Here is a 19768-nt window from a genome sequence, read left to right on the forward strand (position 1 = left end):
AGAAGACCTTTATTATGGATGTTCTCTACAGCACTGGCTATATGGTCCCCATGTTATATGGTAGGATTAATAGGAATTATGGAGACTTTGACTGTACAAACAATTTACCAGGAAAGGTGCAGTGGTCCAGGTGAATGACACTGCAGCATTTAGATAGGCCATCTTCTTAAGTACCCGGAGCTCTTTGTTACGGATCTCCAACACCTGATTTTCAAAGGATTTCTCCCAGGCATACAGCTTCAGAACCTAGATAACAACAAATAGCACTAGTATTATGTCAATATAGGCATACCCAAAAAATTATATAGTATAGCTACTGACATGGACAGTAATACAAAGTATATTGTAACATACCTAATTTGGCACAATGAAGTTTTAACACTTAATCAATTCTTGGCAGTGATGAATTTGTCCATCCATAATAATTGTTATATAAACAACCATACAAAAATCTTGAATCAGCAAAATCACATTTTAGCGTTACATTTACAGCCTGATTGCTGCTATAATGGGTATGTTTGTAGTACCTTGTGGTGACAGATAGCAAGACATACTTCAGTATGTCATTTACACTTGCTGCATTAACATGGGTTTCTCTGTATTTATAATGTACACCCAGTATAACACATTTATTTTTATGTATTTTTATTTTCTGTATCTATAACATAATCCCAGTATTAAACATTTACTTTCTGTATCTATAACATAATCCAAGTATTAAACATTTATTTTCTGTATCTATAACATAATCCCAGTATTAAACATTTACTTTCTGTATCTATAACATAATCCAAGTATTAAACATTTATTTTCTGTATCTATAACATAATCCCAGTATTAAACATTTATTTTCTGTATCTATAACATAATCCCAGTATTAAACATTTATTTTCTGTATCTATAACATAATCCCAGTATTAAACATTAATTTTCTGTATTTATAACATACACCCAGTATTAAATATCTATTTTCTATATTTATAACATACACCCAGTATTAAACATTTATTTTTTATATTTATGATGTACACAAGAGTATTAAACTTTTATTTTCTATATTTATAACATACACTTAGTAAAGAACTGTACTTCTATAATTGATGTGTAAGTCTAATGTCTTGAGTTACAGTCAAATATGTAGTTCTACGTACCTTTATACCATTGAGAACTTCATTCATCAGTTTGATTCTAGAATCTTTCAGTCTCATTTGTTTCATCTGAAAAACAGTGATTTGTTTGGTTTTGTAGAGATTAAAACACATACATATGGTTTTTTTTAAAATCTATAATGTATAAAAACAAAAATACTAAAAAAACACAGACAATATTCAATAGTCTCCTCAGTAATAACTACATTTCATGAGTGTGTCTAAAAGTTTGGTATCTTTCATGAGTGCATATGTGAAAGATACAAAAAATATTAGACACATTTGAAATATCGTGGCAACTGATGAATTCGCTGTCAATCAATGACACAAATCCTCTTGAAATGTCTAGCTCCACTTCCAAGATAATCCGTAGGGATTTGAGTTTGGCTTCTGATAAGGTCATTTGAGTTACAGACTTACATTGATTGCTGACTTCCATGGAAACAGAAGTTTAGCCCGGGATTGAAGCTTGTGTTTCTAGTAAACAACTCCTCCTTCCACTACCTTACAGATGTGTACTTATGTGTGTTATTCTTTCTTCTATATGGGGCTTTATGATTGGTCAATTTTATGACATGATCTGTGTTCTCTATTTTCATTGGTGTTAGTGAAAAACAGCTAAAATGTGCTAGTGAAAAGTTACACTTTCATCAATGTGATCATTTTTCTATATTTCACTTGTAAAATTGTGTACACATCATTAAGATGAAATTATTGTAAAAGTCTGTTTAATTACTTAGAAGAAAATAACATTCTCACAACAGCTTCCATAAAATAAGAAATACCTTGAAAGTTTTTTACCGACTTTTTTTGTATTCATGAAAATGAACCACACTGCAACAGTATTGCCTGTTTAACCATAAATTACCTGAAGGTCTCGTGACTTTTTGGCAATGACGGCATTGACAGGAATCATCACAATCATCACGCCGGTACCAGCCAGGACGGATGGGCCAAGGGTCTGCCACAAGAAGTACAGAGATACTGCTATCTGGAAGGGGCCAGACCAGATAGTATGGAAGTAGGTCATCAGATCCATAAACCGCTGAGCATCTACAGACATCAGGTTCACAATCTCCCCTACCGTGGAGTTACGTCGAGCCGCACTTGACAGAAGTAACATCTGACAACAGATAAATAACAAGTCTTACACAAAAGTAAAAAAAACAGCATCTGTCAAATCAGATGTTAAAGATTGGAATACAAGTCTTGTCAGCAAACTTCACATGCCAAACAATATTTCAAATTTAAACAGTAATACATGTTGATAAAAACTTCTGTTGAAGATTATGGCAAACGTATATCAGTTAAAAGTTATAGCAATTGTTAAGCAGTGCATTGTAATGGTGTGCATTTACAGCTGTTGTAAAAGTCATAACAAAAGTATTGTTCAATATTTATATTTTTTCATTCTCTACAATTGTTGCTTTCTTAAATTGATATTACATTGATTTAACTTATAACAGACCACTCATTATGGAGAGTGTAGTCTGTCAGTGGAAAAAGTCATTTAGACTGTGAGCCATCACTGTTTCCATGCAAGTGTTAATAATCTTCAACAAACCTTAATATGATGACAATACATACCAGTATATCTGTTTATTTCATAGCCATCTTTTAAATCTATCAACACATTCAAGTGTAGGCTAAAACTAACATTCCACAACAAACATATCATAAATCATAGATACACTGAAAACAATACCACCAGCTGAAATGCAACACAGGGTTCCATCCAGATATCCCTGGCCTTGTACCTTTCTGTAAACGATGGTTATAATGGCGGTCCGTAGCTTCATACCCAGCAACTGACAGCCATGGAAGTATTGGTGTAAGAGGAAGGACTGAACAAAAGCAACCACAAACATCAGGACGGCATACAGATAACCACGCCATTGGTACTCTGTCTTATCTCGAGTAAACATGATCAGTAGTCTGCAAGTAAACAATTTATATCTCAAAGGTCATATTTAACAGACACTAAGCCAGCTGACTCTAATTTCCCAATTCTGTAAATGTAATCAGCATTCATAAATATAAAAACATATTCAAATATTTTACATCTAAACTTTTTTACATACGATTTAATTTTTTTCTGAGCAACAAGAAAATCCATGAATATTTATCTTACCAGAATATGTAGCTACACCTTAAATACAAACAGTAACTTTTAACTCATTTTGCTCATTTCTATTTCAAAAGTATAAGCAATTGTTCTATTTTCCATAGAAAGTCAACAGATTTCATTGTCCAATTTTGAAGTTCCCTTGCATATACCAATAACCATATGTTCAATCTATGACTTTATTTTTGGAAAAAAAAATCTACTTTCAAATGAAAACTACACCAACTCCTACAGATTTTAAAATCAATGAGTATTTCTCAACAATACAATTCATAAGTTTTCAAAATTTCTGTTTACAAATCTAAATAAAATTACAGTTTATCAACAACTATGTTAAGAACTTGATGATACAAACATCACTCTTTCATTTCACCTCATGAACAAATTTGCTTTCAGTTAAAATGAAGCTTGAAGCATCAACAGTAAATAAGCTTAAGGTATGCTCATGAGATTTTTTTAATGTTGCCTTTTAATTTACTAGTAATATTTTAACCCAAATATATCAACCAAGAAAACAAATGACAGCTACGGCTATAGACAAACTCATACTGTACATACTACATGTAAAATGACAAGGAGAAAAGATTTACAGAACTACTTACTTGAGAATGAGAGGACTGACAAACTGAAGAATGTCATAAATCAATTTGTAGAGAGCAGACAGAAGGAACATAGGCCAGAATGCCTTGATCAGGCAGATGAGTAACTTGGCTTTGTAGGGTGGTTTCCCCTCAACAACATGAACTTCTGTGTAAGTTTCTCCGCCCTGGTTTCGTGTCTGTAACTCAATACCATCTGTCCGGGGAGTTTCAATATTTTGTTTGGAACTGAAATTCACCAAAAATTGTTTTATCCTTATTAAAGTAATGTTTAAAACAAAGTTTTGTTGATAAATCTACCTCATCCTGACTGTCTCTGCTGGTTACAAATACCTTTCATAATATGCTGTGTGACAACATAAATGTAAACCTGCTAGCCAATTACTACACACTTGGTGAGATATGTGATTTAATTTCAATAAATCTTCCTCATAAATGCTGAAGAAAAGTAAACTTCGTTCAAATGGTAGCAAAGTTCAGAATATGTACATGTACTTGACATTCTAAAATTATCAGATGTTTATCAGATGTATCAATATTACAAAATCTATTAAATTATGGGGCTAATGCACCTCCCTATGTAGATTTTGACTTTTCTTTCAATCACTTTGGATTTTCATTAGTTGCCTCCTAGATTTCAAAATTTAGGCCCCTAGGCCTCACTGATGAGTCCTAGAAGGATGAAACAGATGTATGATGTAGCATCACTGATGAGTCCTAGAAGGTATGAAACAGCTGTATGATGCAGTTTGATTCATTATTTGGCTCTAAATCAAAATTTGTACAAAAAGTATAATTCATTTGTACAATCATTGATTTACTCCAAGAGAAGCTAGTCTTCAAACCTTTTCTCTTTCTCTAGCTCTTGATCCCAGTATTTGTCAAAATGAGGGATAACACTGCTGCACATATCCTCCTCATTCAAGGCAAAAAGGTCACTTCTGTCCAGAGCATGTTTATATCCCTGTACCACCGTACTGTCAAACACAAATATCAATTTCTGATTCCAGGAAAGGAGATATCTTTATCATAAATATTAAACAGTTATGTTAAACTTCATTACTCTCTTGCAAAAGGAAAACAAATATAGCAATGAAAAAACTTATACACTGTGATACAGAGACTTAAGGTAAGCACTTGATATGAGGGCAGTTTATAATTTCTATTGATATCAATTTACAGAAGTGCCAAACCTAAAGAACTGTAAGTTGAATTGTTATAAAAAACAACATTTTCTTGCGCTTGTGAAATTGTAATAATAATTAAGCATTCTCAATCGGTTTACTTCTTTATTCCCCCCCCCCCCCCCCCTTCCATTTTTTTTTATCAAAATTCAAAATTTTGCAAAATATTAATGTTTTCACTTGGACAGTTTTACTTACCCAGAAAACCACCAAAAACTTATCCTTGATATAAAGGACGAATCATCCTCTGGACAAGGTTTCTGTAATGGAAAACCAGTCAAATCCAGGAAAATGGCCACCGTAAATTTATAATAGTTTATAAGACCAAAGTATGTTGATATAGACAATAAATTACAGTTATTCAAAACTCAAATACTAGTTTATCAACCATTTGTAAATCCTAAATTATTTTTCTGTACAATCCCAAATGCAAGTATTGTAACAAATACACCCTATATATATTATCAAATTTGAAAGGACAACATGTTTAGCATTATCTGTTGTTATATGACAAGTTCATGCTATGAGGCTAATCTAACCTTGTCTTTTGATATATTACTTTTCTCAAAAAAAAAACAACAAAAAAACAAAAACAAAACAAAGATACATCTTTGATTATATTCATTCTGATATTCTCATAAATTTTCAGAATTTATTTTCTATCACAGCATATAATAATTGTTTTTTGTATTGTAATAATTACTAAATTGCTCAAGAAAAAAAATGTCTGTGAACACTCAAAAATGATAATAACGTGTATCCTCTGTTAAAGTCACAGCACTATAATCGTGTACATACATCATGTAAATCTGTAGTTGGCACAAATTCATTTTTCCTCTTGTCCACAAACAACGTCAGGATAAACTGTGTGAGGATCAGCGGGAACTCGATGAAGAATATGACAAACCGATAGAGATCATCAACACCCTGGAGAAAAAAAAAGATAGGAAATGTTAACATATTGAGAAATATTTTGGGTAGAAGTTGTCATGTTAAGGGTTTTTGAACTTTGAGTTTAAATTTCTGTTTTCATAATCAATTTTAAATTCCATTTAATGGATGTATCCCCCAATCACAGTTCAGGACTTTTATCTGGATACATCATGCAAAAGTTTACATGTTGTTAAATCTAAAATTTACGTAAACTTTTTGAGGAGAGTCCTTCAACTTTGGACAGTTCTATACACTTCCAAGTCAGCTTTACATTTAGCCTTAATAACTTTTGTATCTTTCCACACTCTGAGTCTAACTAATTCAAGCCAAATGTTCAACTAATACATCAAGCTGTGTAAGAAAAGGGGCATAACTCACAAGAAGAATAATTGAAAAGTGATCATAGGCTCAGTTTAGGAGTTGTCTGAACAAGTTCCAGTAATTTTTTCAGTTTTTTAAATGTACCAAATTTTAATTTCTAGAAATATCTTATTTTCAAAAGTCTCCACAATGAACTTGTATGATCATTGCTTTATAATAACCTTGATTTTTTTACTGAATGACCTATGAAGGATACTCACAGCTCTATTGATATTTTTTTAATCATCAAAACCTGTTATTATTATTTTCAGATTGTTCAAGTGACAAATGTGTGAAACACTACAATAAAGCCTTGGCATTAAAACCAGACATGAGCTGATATCATGACAGATAAATGTCTGCAAACATGACAAGCATATATCATGACAGGTAAATGTCTACAAATATGACATAACCTGAGCTTGACAGGAAACTATTCAAAACCATGACAAATACACTGAACCAAAACTAGCATGCAAGTCAACATTTGAAGAAATTAAGTGTCAAACTTACCTCCCTGACTGCTGTTCTCACTTTAGATTGGAAGATAAAGATTCCTGATATTAGCAGCATCATCCAGAATAAAAACATGATCCCTGATGACTGTACACCATGTTTCCTTTCATGTTGGATGAGGAATGTAGCTAGCACCTGGGAAAGACAAACTTCAGGTGAGAACAGAACGATTTAATATTATACTTATTGCAATATTAAACAATTTTGATAACCTTTGCAAAAAGTCTCATGGATAACATCATAAGAGATGGTGAGGCAGAGGAGTAAATAATGCTGAGACAGAGGAGTAAATAATGGTGGAGTAAATAATGGTGAGGCAGAGGAGTAAATAATGGTGAGGCAGAGGGAGTAAATAATGGTAAGGCAGAGGAGTAAATAATGGTGAGGCAGAGGAGTAAATAATGATGAGGCAGAGGAGTAAATATTGGTGAGACAGAGGAGTAAATAATGGTGGAGTAAATAATGGTGAGACAGAGTAGTAAATAATGGTGAGACAGAGTAGTAAATAATGGTGAGGCAGAGGGAGTAAATAATGGTGAGGCAGAGGGAGTAAATAATGATGAGGCAGAGGAGTAAATATTGGTGAGACAGAGGAGTAAATAATGGTGGAGTAAATAATGGTGAGACAGAGGGAGTAAATAATGGTGAGGCAGAGGGAGTAAATAATGGTGAGGCAGAGGAGTAAATAATGATGAGGACAAGGGAGTAAATAATGGTAAGGCTAAGGAGTAAATAATGGTGAGACAGAGGAGTAAATAATGGTGAGGCAGAGGGAGTAAATAATGGTGAGACAGAGTAGTAAATAATGGTAAGGTAGCGGAGTAAATAATGGTGAGGCAGAGGGAGTAAATAATGGTGAGGCAGAGGGAGTAAATAATGATGAGGCAGAGGAGTAAATATTGGTGAGACAGAGGAGTAAATAATGGTGGAGTAAATAATGGTGAGACAGAGGGAGTAAATAATGGTGAGGCAGAGGGAGTAAATAATGGTGAGGCAGAGGAGTAAATAATGATGAGGACAAGGGAGTAAATAATGGTAAGGCAGAGGAGTAAATAATGGTGAGACAGAGGAGTAAATAATGGTGAGGCAGAGGGAGTAAATAATGGTGAGGCAGAGGAGTAAATAATGATGAGGACGAGGGAGTAAATAATGGTGAGGCAGAGGAGTAAATAATGGTGAGGCAGAGGAGTAAATATTGGTGAGGCAGAGGAGTAAATATTGGTGGAGTAAATAATGGTGAGGCAGAGAAGTAAATAATGGTGAGACAGAGGAGTAAATAATGGTGAGGCAGAGGGAGTAAATAATGGTGAGGTAGAGGAGTAAATAATGATGAGGACGAGGGAGTAAATAATGATGAGGACGAGGGAGTAAATAATGGTGCGGCACAGGAGTAAATAATGGTGAGACAGAGGAAAAAATAATGGTGAGACAGAGGAGTAAATAATGGTGAGACAGAGGAGTAAATAATGGTGAGGCAGAGGAGTAAATAATGGTGAGGCAGAGGAGTAAATAATGATGAGGACGAGGGAGTAAATAATGATGAGGACGAGGGAGTAAATAATGGTAAGGCAGAGGAGTAAATAATGGTGAGACAGAGGAAAAAATAATGGTGAGACAGAGGAGTAAATAATGGTGAGACAGAGGAGTAAATAATGGTGAGGCAGAGGAGTAAATAATGGTGAGACAGAGGAGTAAATAATGGTGAGGCAGAGGAGTAAATAATGGTGAGGCAGAGGAGTAAATAATGGTGAGGCAGAGGGAGTAAATAATGGTGAGGCAGAGGAGTAAATAATGGTGAGGCAGAGGGAGTAAATAAGAGCAGAGGAGTAAATAATGGTGAGGCAGAGGAGTAAATATGGTGAGGCAGATGGTGGAGTAAATAATGGTGAGGCAGAGAGTAAATAATGGTGAGGCAGAGGGAGTAAATAATGGTGAGGCAGAGGAGTAAATAATGATGAGGACAGAGGAGTAAATAATGGTGAGGCAGAGGAGAGTAAAAAAATAATGGTGAGGCAGAGGAGTAAATAATGGTGAGACAGAGGAGTAAATAATGGTGAGGCAGAGGAGTAAATAATGGTGAGGCAGAGGAGTAAATAATGATGAGGCAGAGAGTAAATAATGGTGAGGCAGAGGAGTAAATAATGGTGAGGCAGAGGAGTAAATAATGGTGAGGCAGAGGAGTAAATAATGGTGAGGCAGAGAAGTAAATAATGGTGAGACAGAGGAGTAAATAATGGTGAGGCAGAGGGAGTAAATAATGGTGAGGCAGAGGAGTAAATAATGGTGAGACAGAGGAGTAAATAATGGTGAGGCAGAGGGAGTAAATAATGGTGAGGCAGAGGAGTAAATAATGGTGAGGCAGAGGAGTAAATAATGGTGAGACAGAGGAGTAAATAATGATGAGGACGAGGGAGTAAATAATGGTAAGGCAGAGGAGTAAATAATGGTGAGGCAGAGGAGTAAATAATGGTGAGGCAGAGGAGTAAATAATGATGAGGACGAGGGAGTAAATAATGGTAAGGCAGAGGAGTAAATAATGGTGAGACAGAGGAGTAAATAATGGTGAGGCAGAGGAGTAAATAATGGTGAGGCAGAAGAGTAAATAATGGTGAGACAGAGGAGTAAATAATGGTGAGGCAGAGGGAGTAAATAATGGTGAGGCAGAGGAGGTGAGGACAGAGGGAGTAAATAATGGTGAGGCAGAGGAGTAAATAATGGTGAGACAGAGGAGTAAATAATGGTGAGGCAGAGGAGTAAATAATGGTGAGGCAGAGGAGTAAATAATGGTGATGGTGAGGCAGAGGAGTAAATAATGGTGAGGCAGAGGGAGTAAATAATGGTAAGGCAGAGGAGTAAATAATGGTGAGTCAGAGGAGTAAATAATGGTGAGGACGAGGGAGTAAATAATGGTAAGGCAGAGGAGTAAATAATGGTGAGACAGAGGAGTAAATAATGGTGAGGGAGTAAATAATGGTGAGGCAGAGGAGTAAAATAATAATGGTGAGGCAGAGGAGTAAATAATGGTGAGGACAGAGGGAGTAAATAATGGTGAGGCAGAGGAGTAAATAAGGCAGAGGAGTAAATAATGGTGAGGCAGAGGAGTAAATAATGGTGAGGCAGAGGAGTAAATAATGGTGAGGCAGATGGTGAGGGAGTAAATAATGGTGAGGCAGAGGGAGTAAATAATGGTCAGGCAGAGGAGTAAATAATGGTGAGACAGAGGATAAAATAATGGTGAGACAGAGGAGTAAATAATGGTGAGGCAGAGGAGTAAATAATGGTGAGGCAGAGGAGTAAATAATGGTGAGGCAGAAGAGTAAATAATTGTGAGGCAGAGGGAGTAAATAATGGTGAGGCAGAGGAGTAAATAATGGTGAGACAGAGGTGAGACAGAGGAAATAATGAGACAGAGGGAGTAAATAATGGTGAGGCAGAGGAGTAAATAATGGTGAGACAGAGGAGTAAATATTGGTGAGGCAGAGGAGTAAATATTGGTGGAGTAAATAATGGTGAGGCAGAGAGTAAATAATGGTAAGGCAGAGGAGTAAATAATGGTGAGGCAGAGAGTAAGTGAGGCAGAGGAGTAATATTGGTGAGTAATGGTGAGCAGGAGTAAATAATGGTGAGGACAGAGGAGTAAATAATGGTGAGGCAGAGGAGTAAATAATGGTGAGGCAGAGGAGTAAATAATGGTGAGGCAGAGGAGTAAATAATGGTGAGGCAGAGGGAGTAAATAATGGTGAGGCAAGGAGTAAATGGTGAGAGACAGAGGAGTAAATAATGGTGAGGCAGAGGAGTAAATAATGGTGAGGCAGAGGAGTAAATAATGGTGAGGCAGCTGAGTAAATAATGGTGAGGCAGAGGAGTAAATAATGGTGAGTAAATACAGAGGAGTAAATAATGGTGAGGCAGAGGAGTAAATAATGGTGAGGGTAGGCAGAGGAGTAAATAATGGTGAGGACAGAGGAGTAAATAATGGTGAGGCAGAGGAGTAAATAATGGTGAGGCAGAGGAGTAAATAATGGTGAGGCAGAGGAGTAAATAATGGTGAGTAAATAATGGCAGAGGAGTAAATAATGGTGAGGCAGAGGAGTAAATAATGGTGAGGCAGAGGAGTAAATAATGGTGAGTCAGAGGACTAAATAATGGTGAGACAGAGGAGTAAATAATGGTGAGACAGAGGAGTAAATAATGGTGAGGCAGAGGAGTAAATAATGGTGAGACAGAGGAGTAAATAATGGTGATGGTGGACAGAGGAGTAAATAATGGTGAGGCAGAGGAGTAAATAATGAGTGATGGTGACAGAGGGAGTAAATAATGGTGAGGCAGAGGAGTAAATAATGGTGAGACAGAGGAGTAAATAATGGTGAGGCAGAGGAGTAAATAATGGTGAGGCAGAGGAGTAAATAATGGTGAGGCAGAGGAGTAAATAATGGTGTAAATAATGGTGGCAGAGGAGTAAATAATGGTGAGGCAGAGGAGTAAAGAATGGTGAGGCAGCGGAGTAAATAATGGTGAGGCAGAGGAGTAAATAATGGTGAGGCAGAGGAGTAAATAATGGTGAGGCAGAGGAGTAAATAATGGTGAGTCAGAGGAGTAAATAATGGTGAGGCAGAGGAGTAAATAATGGTGAGACAGAGGAAAAAATAATGGTGAGACAGAGGAGTAAATAATGGTGAGACAGAGGAGTAAATAATGGTGAGGCAGAGGAGTAAATAATGGTGAGGCAGAGGAGTAAATAATGGTGAGACAGAGGAGTAAATAATGGTGAGGCAGAGGGAGTAAATAATGGTGAGGCAGAGGAGTAAATAATGATGAGGACGAGGGAGTAAATAATGGTAAGGCAGAGGAGTAAATAATGGTGAGGCAGAGGAGTAAATATTGGTGAGGCAGAGGAGTAAATATTGGTGGAGTAAATAATGGTGAGGCAGAGAAGTAAATAATGGTGAGACAGAGGAGTAAATAATGGTGAGGCAGAGGGAGTAAATAATGGTGAGGCAGAGGAGTAAATAATGATGAGGACGAGGGAGTAAATAATGATGAGGACGAGGGAGTAAATAATGGTGAGGCAGAGGAGTAAATAATGGTGAGACAGAGGAGTAAATAATGGTGAGGCAGAGGAGTAAATAATGATGAGGATGAGGGAGTAAATAATGGTAAGGCAGAGGAGTAAATAATGGTGAGACAGAGGAAAAAATAATGGTGAGACAGAGGAGTAAATAATGGTGAGACAGAGGAGTAAATAATGGTGAGACAGAGGAGTAAATAATGGTGAGGCAGAGGAGTAAATAATGGTGAGGCAGAGGAGTAAATAATGGTGAGGCAGCAGAGTAAATAATGGTGAGGCAGAGGGAGTAAATAATGGTGAGGCAGAGGAGTAAATAATGATGAGGACGAGGGAGTAAATAATGGTGCGGCACAGGAGTAAATAATGGTGAGACAGGAAAAAATAATGGTGAGACAGAGGAGTAAATAATGGTGAGACAGAGGAGTAAATAATGGTGAGGCAGAGGAGTAAATAATGGTGAGGCAGAGGAGTAAATAAAATGGTGTTATTTCACCAAATAGACCAGGATTTTACTATCTGATTGGGTGTTAAAATGTGTGGGGCCACATGCTAGACCAATCCACTTCTTTTCAGATTGGGTACTTTAGTTTTTTTCTTGAGACCATATTATTTAAGACCCTTGTGTACCTCTATTAAGACTAACAAAAGTGAATGATGAAGATGCTCAATATGTTTTACAATTATTGTTAAAGACATAAAGATAAATATGTTAGTTAAACATACATTTGTACCTTTTGTTGACTGCCTGGCTAAAGCATCATTATTTTAGTGAAAAATGTCTTAAATAACACAATCAAAACACATATTTTCACTCCCAAAAGATCATATATTCCATTGGATAATAAAGGCTTTACTTCCCTTATAAATGTTTATAATGAAATTAAAAGTCATTGGATTAGGGATTTGGTTCAAAATGGCTTAGTGTATATATACATACACAAAACATTTAATGATTTATAACTCATGCATCACATTTTGATTTTAAAATGTGATTTTATCAAGACCTACAGTAAAATGAGTTTAATCATGATAGCTAAACGAATAAAGTAAAATCATACAGTAAAAATCTGTCCGTCATATATTTCCTAGGTAACACCAGTGTATACTTTCCAACATACCATCGTGAGGCAGAGGGTGAGAGGTGAAACAAAATCAACGGTAGGTACTGGTTCTTCTGTCGCAAACTGTTGTATGCTCTTTCCTATATCTAAAATAGCAACCACAGCCAGTAGCACAGCCAACACCTGCAAAAACAACAACACAGGCATATACATACAAAACTGTTATATGAACTTCAAATTGATGAAACAAGTGGCAAATATGACCAAAGGCAAACTCTACTTCAAGACCATTGAAAAGTAAAGGGGAATAAGCCGAGGTGTTTGTTAAAGTGAAAATAAAAACTTGTATTAGAACATTTCTTCTTCACCAAACAAGGACCAGAGATTGTTGGGATCGGATCATTTTATATAATGACCATCTTATATTTTATCTATATAACATTGGCCCTGAAACATAATTGGGTATTAGTTGGCATCTAGTTCTTACTTTAAAATAATATCATCTTCAGGAATCTATAAGGAAAAATATCTAGACCGCTGGTACCTGGCTTCATATGCAGTTACTTGGGATAGATGCTAAGGGGTATGTAACATTTCTGTATTCTGACACCAAGGGCTCGTATAGATCACATTGATCAGTTCTGGAGACGGAAAGACTTAAAATACTTTTTAAAATTAAGTAGAATAAAGAAATTTGTGATATCTGCCAGTTGATAGCTAGTGACTTTAAGGTAATGACTTGTCATGATCATATCTTGATTTGAATCCAACTTGGTACTTACTGTTTTGAGTATGTTTAGACATGAAAAGGGAATTGTTGGTGTCTGGCTCTTGGTGAGGAAATAAATGTGAAATGGGGTGACAAGTACCAAGAAGGCACAAGGGATCCACAGAATCACTGTCTTCTGGAAACATGCACTGAAGTCGGGATCTGTTGTGTTCCATGTCTGCTGCTCATCCTATCAATGGAGAATAACACTTTTTGATTTCAAATTGAAATGTTTCTTTTAATTTCCAAAAAATCCTGAAATATATAGACTGCACTAGACTTCAACAAATGTGGTCAAAAAGGAGTGTGATTATAGAACGTTTATTCTCATCAATTAAATGACATGGTCATGCATACATTAATAACTAGTTTGCATATCGCCAACAGATCAAAACAACATCAGATCAGTCAATGAATTATGTTTCTTAAATGGTATTTATATATATATAAACATAGGTACATACACATAATGATATGAAAAAAGAGAATATTAACTGACCGTAAGTACAGTAATTACAAGGGTACATACATTTATATACAAATGTGTACAAAGTATAGAATATAAGACATATCTGGTATTTCATTAAGATTACCATGACATAAAATAAGGTAGTTCTGACCATTGTCATGAATCCTAGATCTAGACTTTATATCTATGCTAATCAAAATACACTGCACATGTATGTTTAATTTTAACACTTTTTTCACTGAAAACTGTGAAAAATTTATCACAGACAATTCAAAATCACATGCTTTTAAAAATTAAAATAGGAAAAACGTCATCAAAGCAACAATATGCAGTCAATAGCCATCATATTTATTCCAAATTTTAAAGGAAAAAAACATAAACAATGAAGTATTATTTTTGTAACAAAATTCAGAACTAGAAATATCATGCATTGCTTTTACATTAAAATACGTCATTGTTTGAGCATTTCTATAATTAACAAGTCATTAAGACATTTGTTTTCAAGATTTCTAAAATCTATATTCCAGTGACACCGGGATACTTTCCCGATTGTTTGATTAACAAGTATTTGTAATATGTTAAGATCGCCACAAAACTATATTTTTTTCATATTTCACAAACTAAAGACATCTAATAAATTCGACAGACTGTATGAGTCTCGAATCTCAGACACTGACAGAAATTCAGATATCCTGCAAAGTTGAGCTTATCTGTGTATACAGTAATCCTCTCTCATTTTGAAGATCATGATCTTGACGTTTTGACGGCCAAAGTGTCTCGGGGTAAACAACCAAAACCGTACGCTATGATCAGTTGATTTTATCAATGAGAATGAATCGGAAATTCAACATCAATATAACAGGCGACCGAAACAATATAATTTATCCATAACTTACAAAAAATGGAGAATTACAGAATCCTCCTCCCCTTTCATCCATGCTAGAGTCTAACACCGGAAGTACAATCGACATGGTAAAATATGTGGCGTTCCTTATATCCGGATTTTCAGTCGGCGCACCTGTAATAAATTTTTTGCTGTATCACGATTATCTAAACCCGGCAATTCGCTATCAGTTTGTTATTGATTACATTCCGAATAGTTTGAATACTACCATAGGCAGAAATTACACATATGGATCATATATCCTTTTTTATTTGTTCAAGACAAGAACCTCTTGTACATTTAATACCAGAGAGCATCAAATTGCTACATTTTTTGGTTGCTTCCAGGACAAAGTTATCTTTTAAAAGCGTACGGTTACTTTATGAATTCAATGCTACAGTATGGGGGAAAAGGAATTTGCGACGGAGTATCAATTAAAAAGTGTTCACGCAACATTTAATTAAGTTACGATATTACTGACGTCTATAGTTAGTTTATCATGTATGGGTGGTTTTAGCCGTGATACTAGTATAAGTACTAACAGTTCATGTAGTTGTCCTATAGATTACAGGGGCGTTTAATACAGGATTGTACGTCCTTGTTCATTATCAGATACCCTGTAAGGACTCCTGTGTATCTTTTAAGGGAGCTGGATAACATAGCTGTAGTAGATCCTGACTTGCATGCGACCCTGATGAGGAGACACTACAAGCTAATTAAGGGATCTTTCGGTGTGTATCTTGTTTAGAATATATATAGGATCCGGTTAGGTTATTTATTTAATGACTCTGTTTATTGATTTAACGGGTTTTACGTCCATCATAAGGGCCTTTCACTGGACGAGAAAAGATGGAGAAATGAGCAGAGAGAAATAGTGTGAAGCGATGGGAGTGACTGGGATACTGAAATAAGACAAAGAAGGTTCGCCTATACTACCAGACCTGGTTTTAAACTATATTTTGAAGACGACCCTTTGGCGCAATTATCATAGCTCTAACTTAACTGTCTTGTACCCGTCAAGAAATAGTCTTTTTAAGATAGCGAACGAAGAGGGACACAAAATGTAGGTGCTCATGATCACTTTTATTGCTTATTGCTGTTATGGCCATAAATAAGCTTTTAAGCGATGAATTATTTATGCTCATCGCCCTAGTAATATTCACTAAACGAAGGAAAACAATCTTGTTTACGTTACGGACTGGTACGCAGAAATATATAGGAACCTGGACAGGAAAAGTTACGGATTGGTTCCAAAGTCATATAAACCCTTATTTACAAGACATAAGTCAGGGTAACAGTTCATGGTTAGTTCTACCTTACCGCGCATCGTGAGTCGGTTTTTTATGGTGGATGATTCGGGACATCGTGATATCGCTTCATTTAATGGGAAGCGATATTGCGATATCACGATACCACGATGCGATACCACGATATCGCATCGTTCTATCGTAGTATCGCATCGTTCTATCGTAATATCGCAATCTCGCTTCCCATTAAACGAAGCGATATTACGATGTCCCGAATCAGCCATCATAGTTTTTCCATATGACAATGTCGCGAGCTTGGGCATACTGTTGTACCATTTACATTTAAAAGAGGAGTTTCTTGATGTCGCTTTAGTCACCTGCGAGAGAAGAATTAGACGCAGGGCATCAAAACTTACTTATGTAATGACATAAAATGTGGGAGTGCGCGATATTGACTTACAGAGAGTACAGTATACGGAAATTAAGTGTCGTTGCTTTGAACGTTTGAAGTCCAATTTCTTCGATAAACCGGAGTCAAAACTTCCAGAATCTCTTGCCGATTTCATAATTCTATCTGGCAATTAACATTACTATTATCATATGCTTTACACATCTGATTCAGCCCAATGATACAACTTCGCAGTATATAGCTACATTTAATACAATCATTTGTCTCGTATGTCGGTGGGAACACAAATGCACGTTTCTACAAGAATACGTATTGGCCTTTATGAGACCGTGCGGTCGGAAGGGAGACCAGTTTAAAACTGTCCCTATGATTTACGGAAGCTGGGCAATTGTTATTGTAACCTTCTCTGATACACAGTTGACTCATTATCTGTCAAAGTTTTTTTCTTAAATGCGAAAATAAACAGAATGTACACAATTCAAAAGGAGCTGGAACCTTTACGTAAACTATAAGGGGAAACTGTTATGTGACAGGGATCTATAACATAGAGGAGGTCCGAATCCTTATAGAAATGTATTTAATGTGACATTTGTCAGAGGTTTTATTTTCACACGTTGAAGCCATCACGAAGCTCATTTAAAAAAAAACTATGTAACATGGGATGAGGTACCAGTAGCTGAAGTAACATTTCATCTGAAGCAGAAACTTTGGAACTTCGAGAAAGTGGTACTTTTGTACCTCTCTGTTATACATGGCCGCATTAGACATCACTGTAGTGGCCTGCGTTCAGATTTATATAGGGTTGGTATTTGCCAATCCCCGAATTGTCCGCGCGGTGATGGTATTAAAGACGCAATTCATTACTTCCCTACATGTTCATTGTTTTTTAATTGTAGACGTATATTGTTTGATACTTAGTATAATTTTGACGTAGATTTTAATAAAGAAACTATCTTTTGGGGCGACAGTGGTGTTTACTTATATGAAACTAATTGTGATATTGTCAGATCTGTTCAAAAGTTTATGAACCAAACAAAGCGTTTTAACACTACCTAATTCTGAACTGTTTAAGTCGGCACTGAATTGATATAAAATTGATATAATATCTATAATATATTTTTCTCTTCTTCTCTTTCTATCCTATCTTCTCATTTTTCCTACTTTTGACAAAACGAATTAAACTTACAATTGTACGTCTACAAATTACATATCTTCATGTTTATCATGTTTATAGTATACATATGTCACATGCAGTATATTAACTATCTGTAATTTTGTTTATGGAGAAGAGTTCATAAGTTGCTAGAACTTGTCTCCGATCCATTTATCTGCTACTGATAATAAAATATGTTTAAATCAACCATTTGTACTTTTCGAATGCAAATTGTTCTGTCAAGACCGATATCTAACTTTAGGATCACCGATATTTCTATTTATTTTTTTTTCGTACAAATTTTTTCAGTTCCAGCTTGGACCAGGAAATCTAACATCTTGAAAATGGGAACAAGCCTTTGAATATCGAATCAACTATGACATATAAACGCCATAGGTTGAGGATGCAGGAACGTTGCTATCTAAAAAAGGAATATTTACAATAGGGGAGATATCAAATTTTTTTTTATTATGGTACTTTTTCACTTTGAATCCTATTATAGTCATTTACAGAACCAATCCATAACCGAACTGGATCTGTTTTTGGAACCAATCCGTAACGTATACAATATTGTTTTCCTTCGTTTTTGTGAATATTATAGGGCGATGTAATTAACATATCGCTTAAAAGCGGATGTTATTGGAGTGTCTCCCCGATAATGAAAATAAACCTTAGACTGCTTAAATATTTCGATAAAATATCACTGCAAGTCTCGCCTCGTTGCCGAGTTCAACAGTTCGCTCAACTTTGCGAAGGGCTAACTATTACTTCTGAATATCGCAGAACCATACAAATAGTGTAATGCAAATCTTGAGTATTTCTGAGTTTCGCGTGTTCCGGTTAGATTGTATTCATAAACCAGTTAATTTTTATCTTAAAATGAACTCATACATTTTGTGATCTGCTACGTCCGCCATCTTGAAAAGACCATTCCTAAACGGGTACACGAAAGTACTAGAGCCCATGCTGCTGTCTATAAACGCCAATTAGAGCTTAATTAAAACCAAAGAAAATATTCATAGTCAATCAAAAAATTACTTAACAATTAAACTTACTCATATATACTATTTATTATGTGTATAAGAAGACCAGAACAAGGGCGAGATAAGTCAACGAGCTTCCGGTTTGAAAAGTTTTAGGACTGGAGAGAGAGAAAAAAAGAAAAACATGGCGGATGTCTTTTATGAAGCAAAAAATGCTAACTCTCCCAGAATGCATTGTTTTATTATCCTTTCACTTTTAAAGACTACCGTGTAAATATTTCTCTTGTTCACATTTTATGATCATTTCATCGATTTTAATTTTTTTCAAAATCTTGTTGACATGTCTATATTTGTTGTTGTTATTTTTGTATTGAAAGGTGCTATTCACTTTTGGGTGGCTTACTTGATACTTCTCTAGAATAAATAAATCACTGTTAACTGATAGTGTGACTCTCAACATAAGAGAACAATCGGGAAATTGTTCGTCTTTACGATATTCCGTTGTGCTTTGTCATTCATTCAAAACATAAAAAGACGTCGACCATTGAAGAAAAATATACTGATAATTTGACTTACTACTACATATTTTCCGACGTGTCAAATAGAGGCCAGTTTCTGTAATAGCTGTTCTAATTTCTTTCTGTAAATAGTTACATACACTTACCACAATGTGGTTTATTCCTTCACTGACTAGCATACAGCAGTGTTGACTCTATAGGTCCTCCCCCAACTGGGAACGCGCGGTTTCCATCTTGACCCATTCTCCAGCTGGATCGGGCCCCTCCCTACACGAGCACGCGTACCTTTACGATCAACATCTGGTGATTCACAAATCTTTAAAATCCACCAGTGGCTGTACTA

The 19768-nt window shown here is 35.7% G+C and overlaps 1 protein-coding gene across 1 annotated transcript in view; it reads right to left on the reverse strand.

The window, feature by feature from the left end:
- Positions 1 to 15203, reverse strand: part of LOC132551545 (multidrug resistance-associated protein 1-like) — a 54815-nt gene extending 39612 nt beyond the window's left edge. The window contains exons 1-12 of the mRNA XM_060215698.1: positions 15129 to 15203; positions 13777 to 13953; positions 13052 to 13177; positions 6863 to 7000; positions 5855 to 5983; positions 5255 to 5316; positions 4718 to 4849; positions 3876 to 4100; positions 2906 to 3083; positions 2017 to 2271; positions 1152 to 1217; positions 109 to 246 (exon numbers count right to left, since the gene is read on the reverse strand). Coding sequence (XP_060071681.1) covers positions 109 to 246; positions 1152 to 1217; positions 2017 to 2271; positions 2906 to 3083; positions 3876 to 4100; positions 4718 to 4849; positions 5255 to 5316; positions 5855 to 5983; positions 6863 to 7000; positions 13052 to 13177; positions 13777 to 13953; positions 15129 to 15203 — 1701 coding nt within the window. The remainder of the gene's footprint in view (positions 1 to 108; positions 247 to 1151; positions 1218 to 2016; positions 2272 to 2905; positions 3084 to 3875; positions 4101 to 4717; positions 4850 to 5254; positions 5317 to 5854; positions 5984 to 6862; positions 7001 to 13051; positions 13178 to 13776; positions 13954 to 15128) is intronic.
- Between the last annotated feature and the right edge of the window lie 4565 nt (positions 15204 to 19768).

Source organism: Ylistrum balloti, unplaced genomic scaffold (assembly GCF_031769215.1).
Source record: "Ylistrum balloti isolate Yb309-2 unplaced genomic scaffold, AGI_CSIRO_Ybal_v1 Utg370206, whole genome shotgun sequence".
In the NCBI taxonomy this organism is placed as follows: Eukaryota; Metazoa; Mollusca; class Bivalvia; order Pectinida; family Pectinidae; genus Ylistrum; species Ylistrum balloti.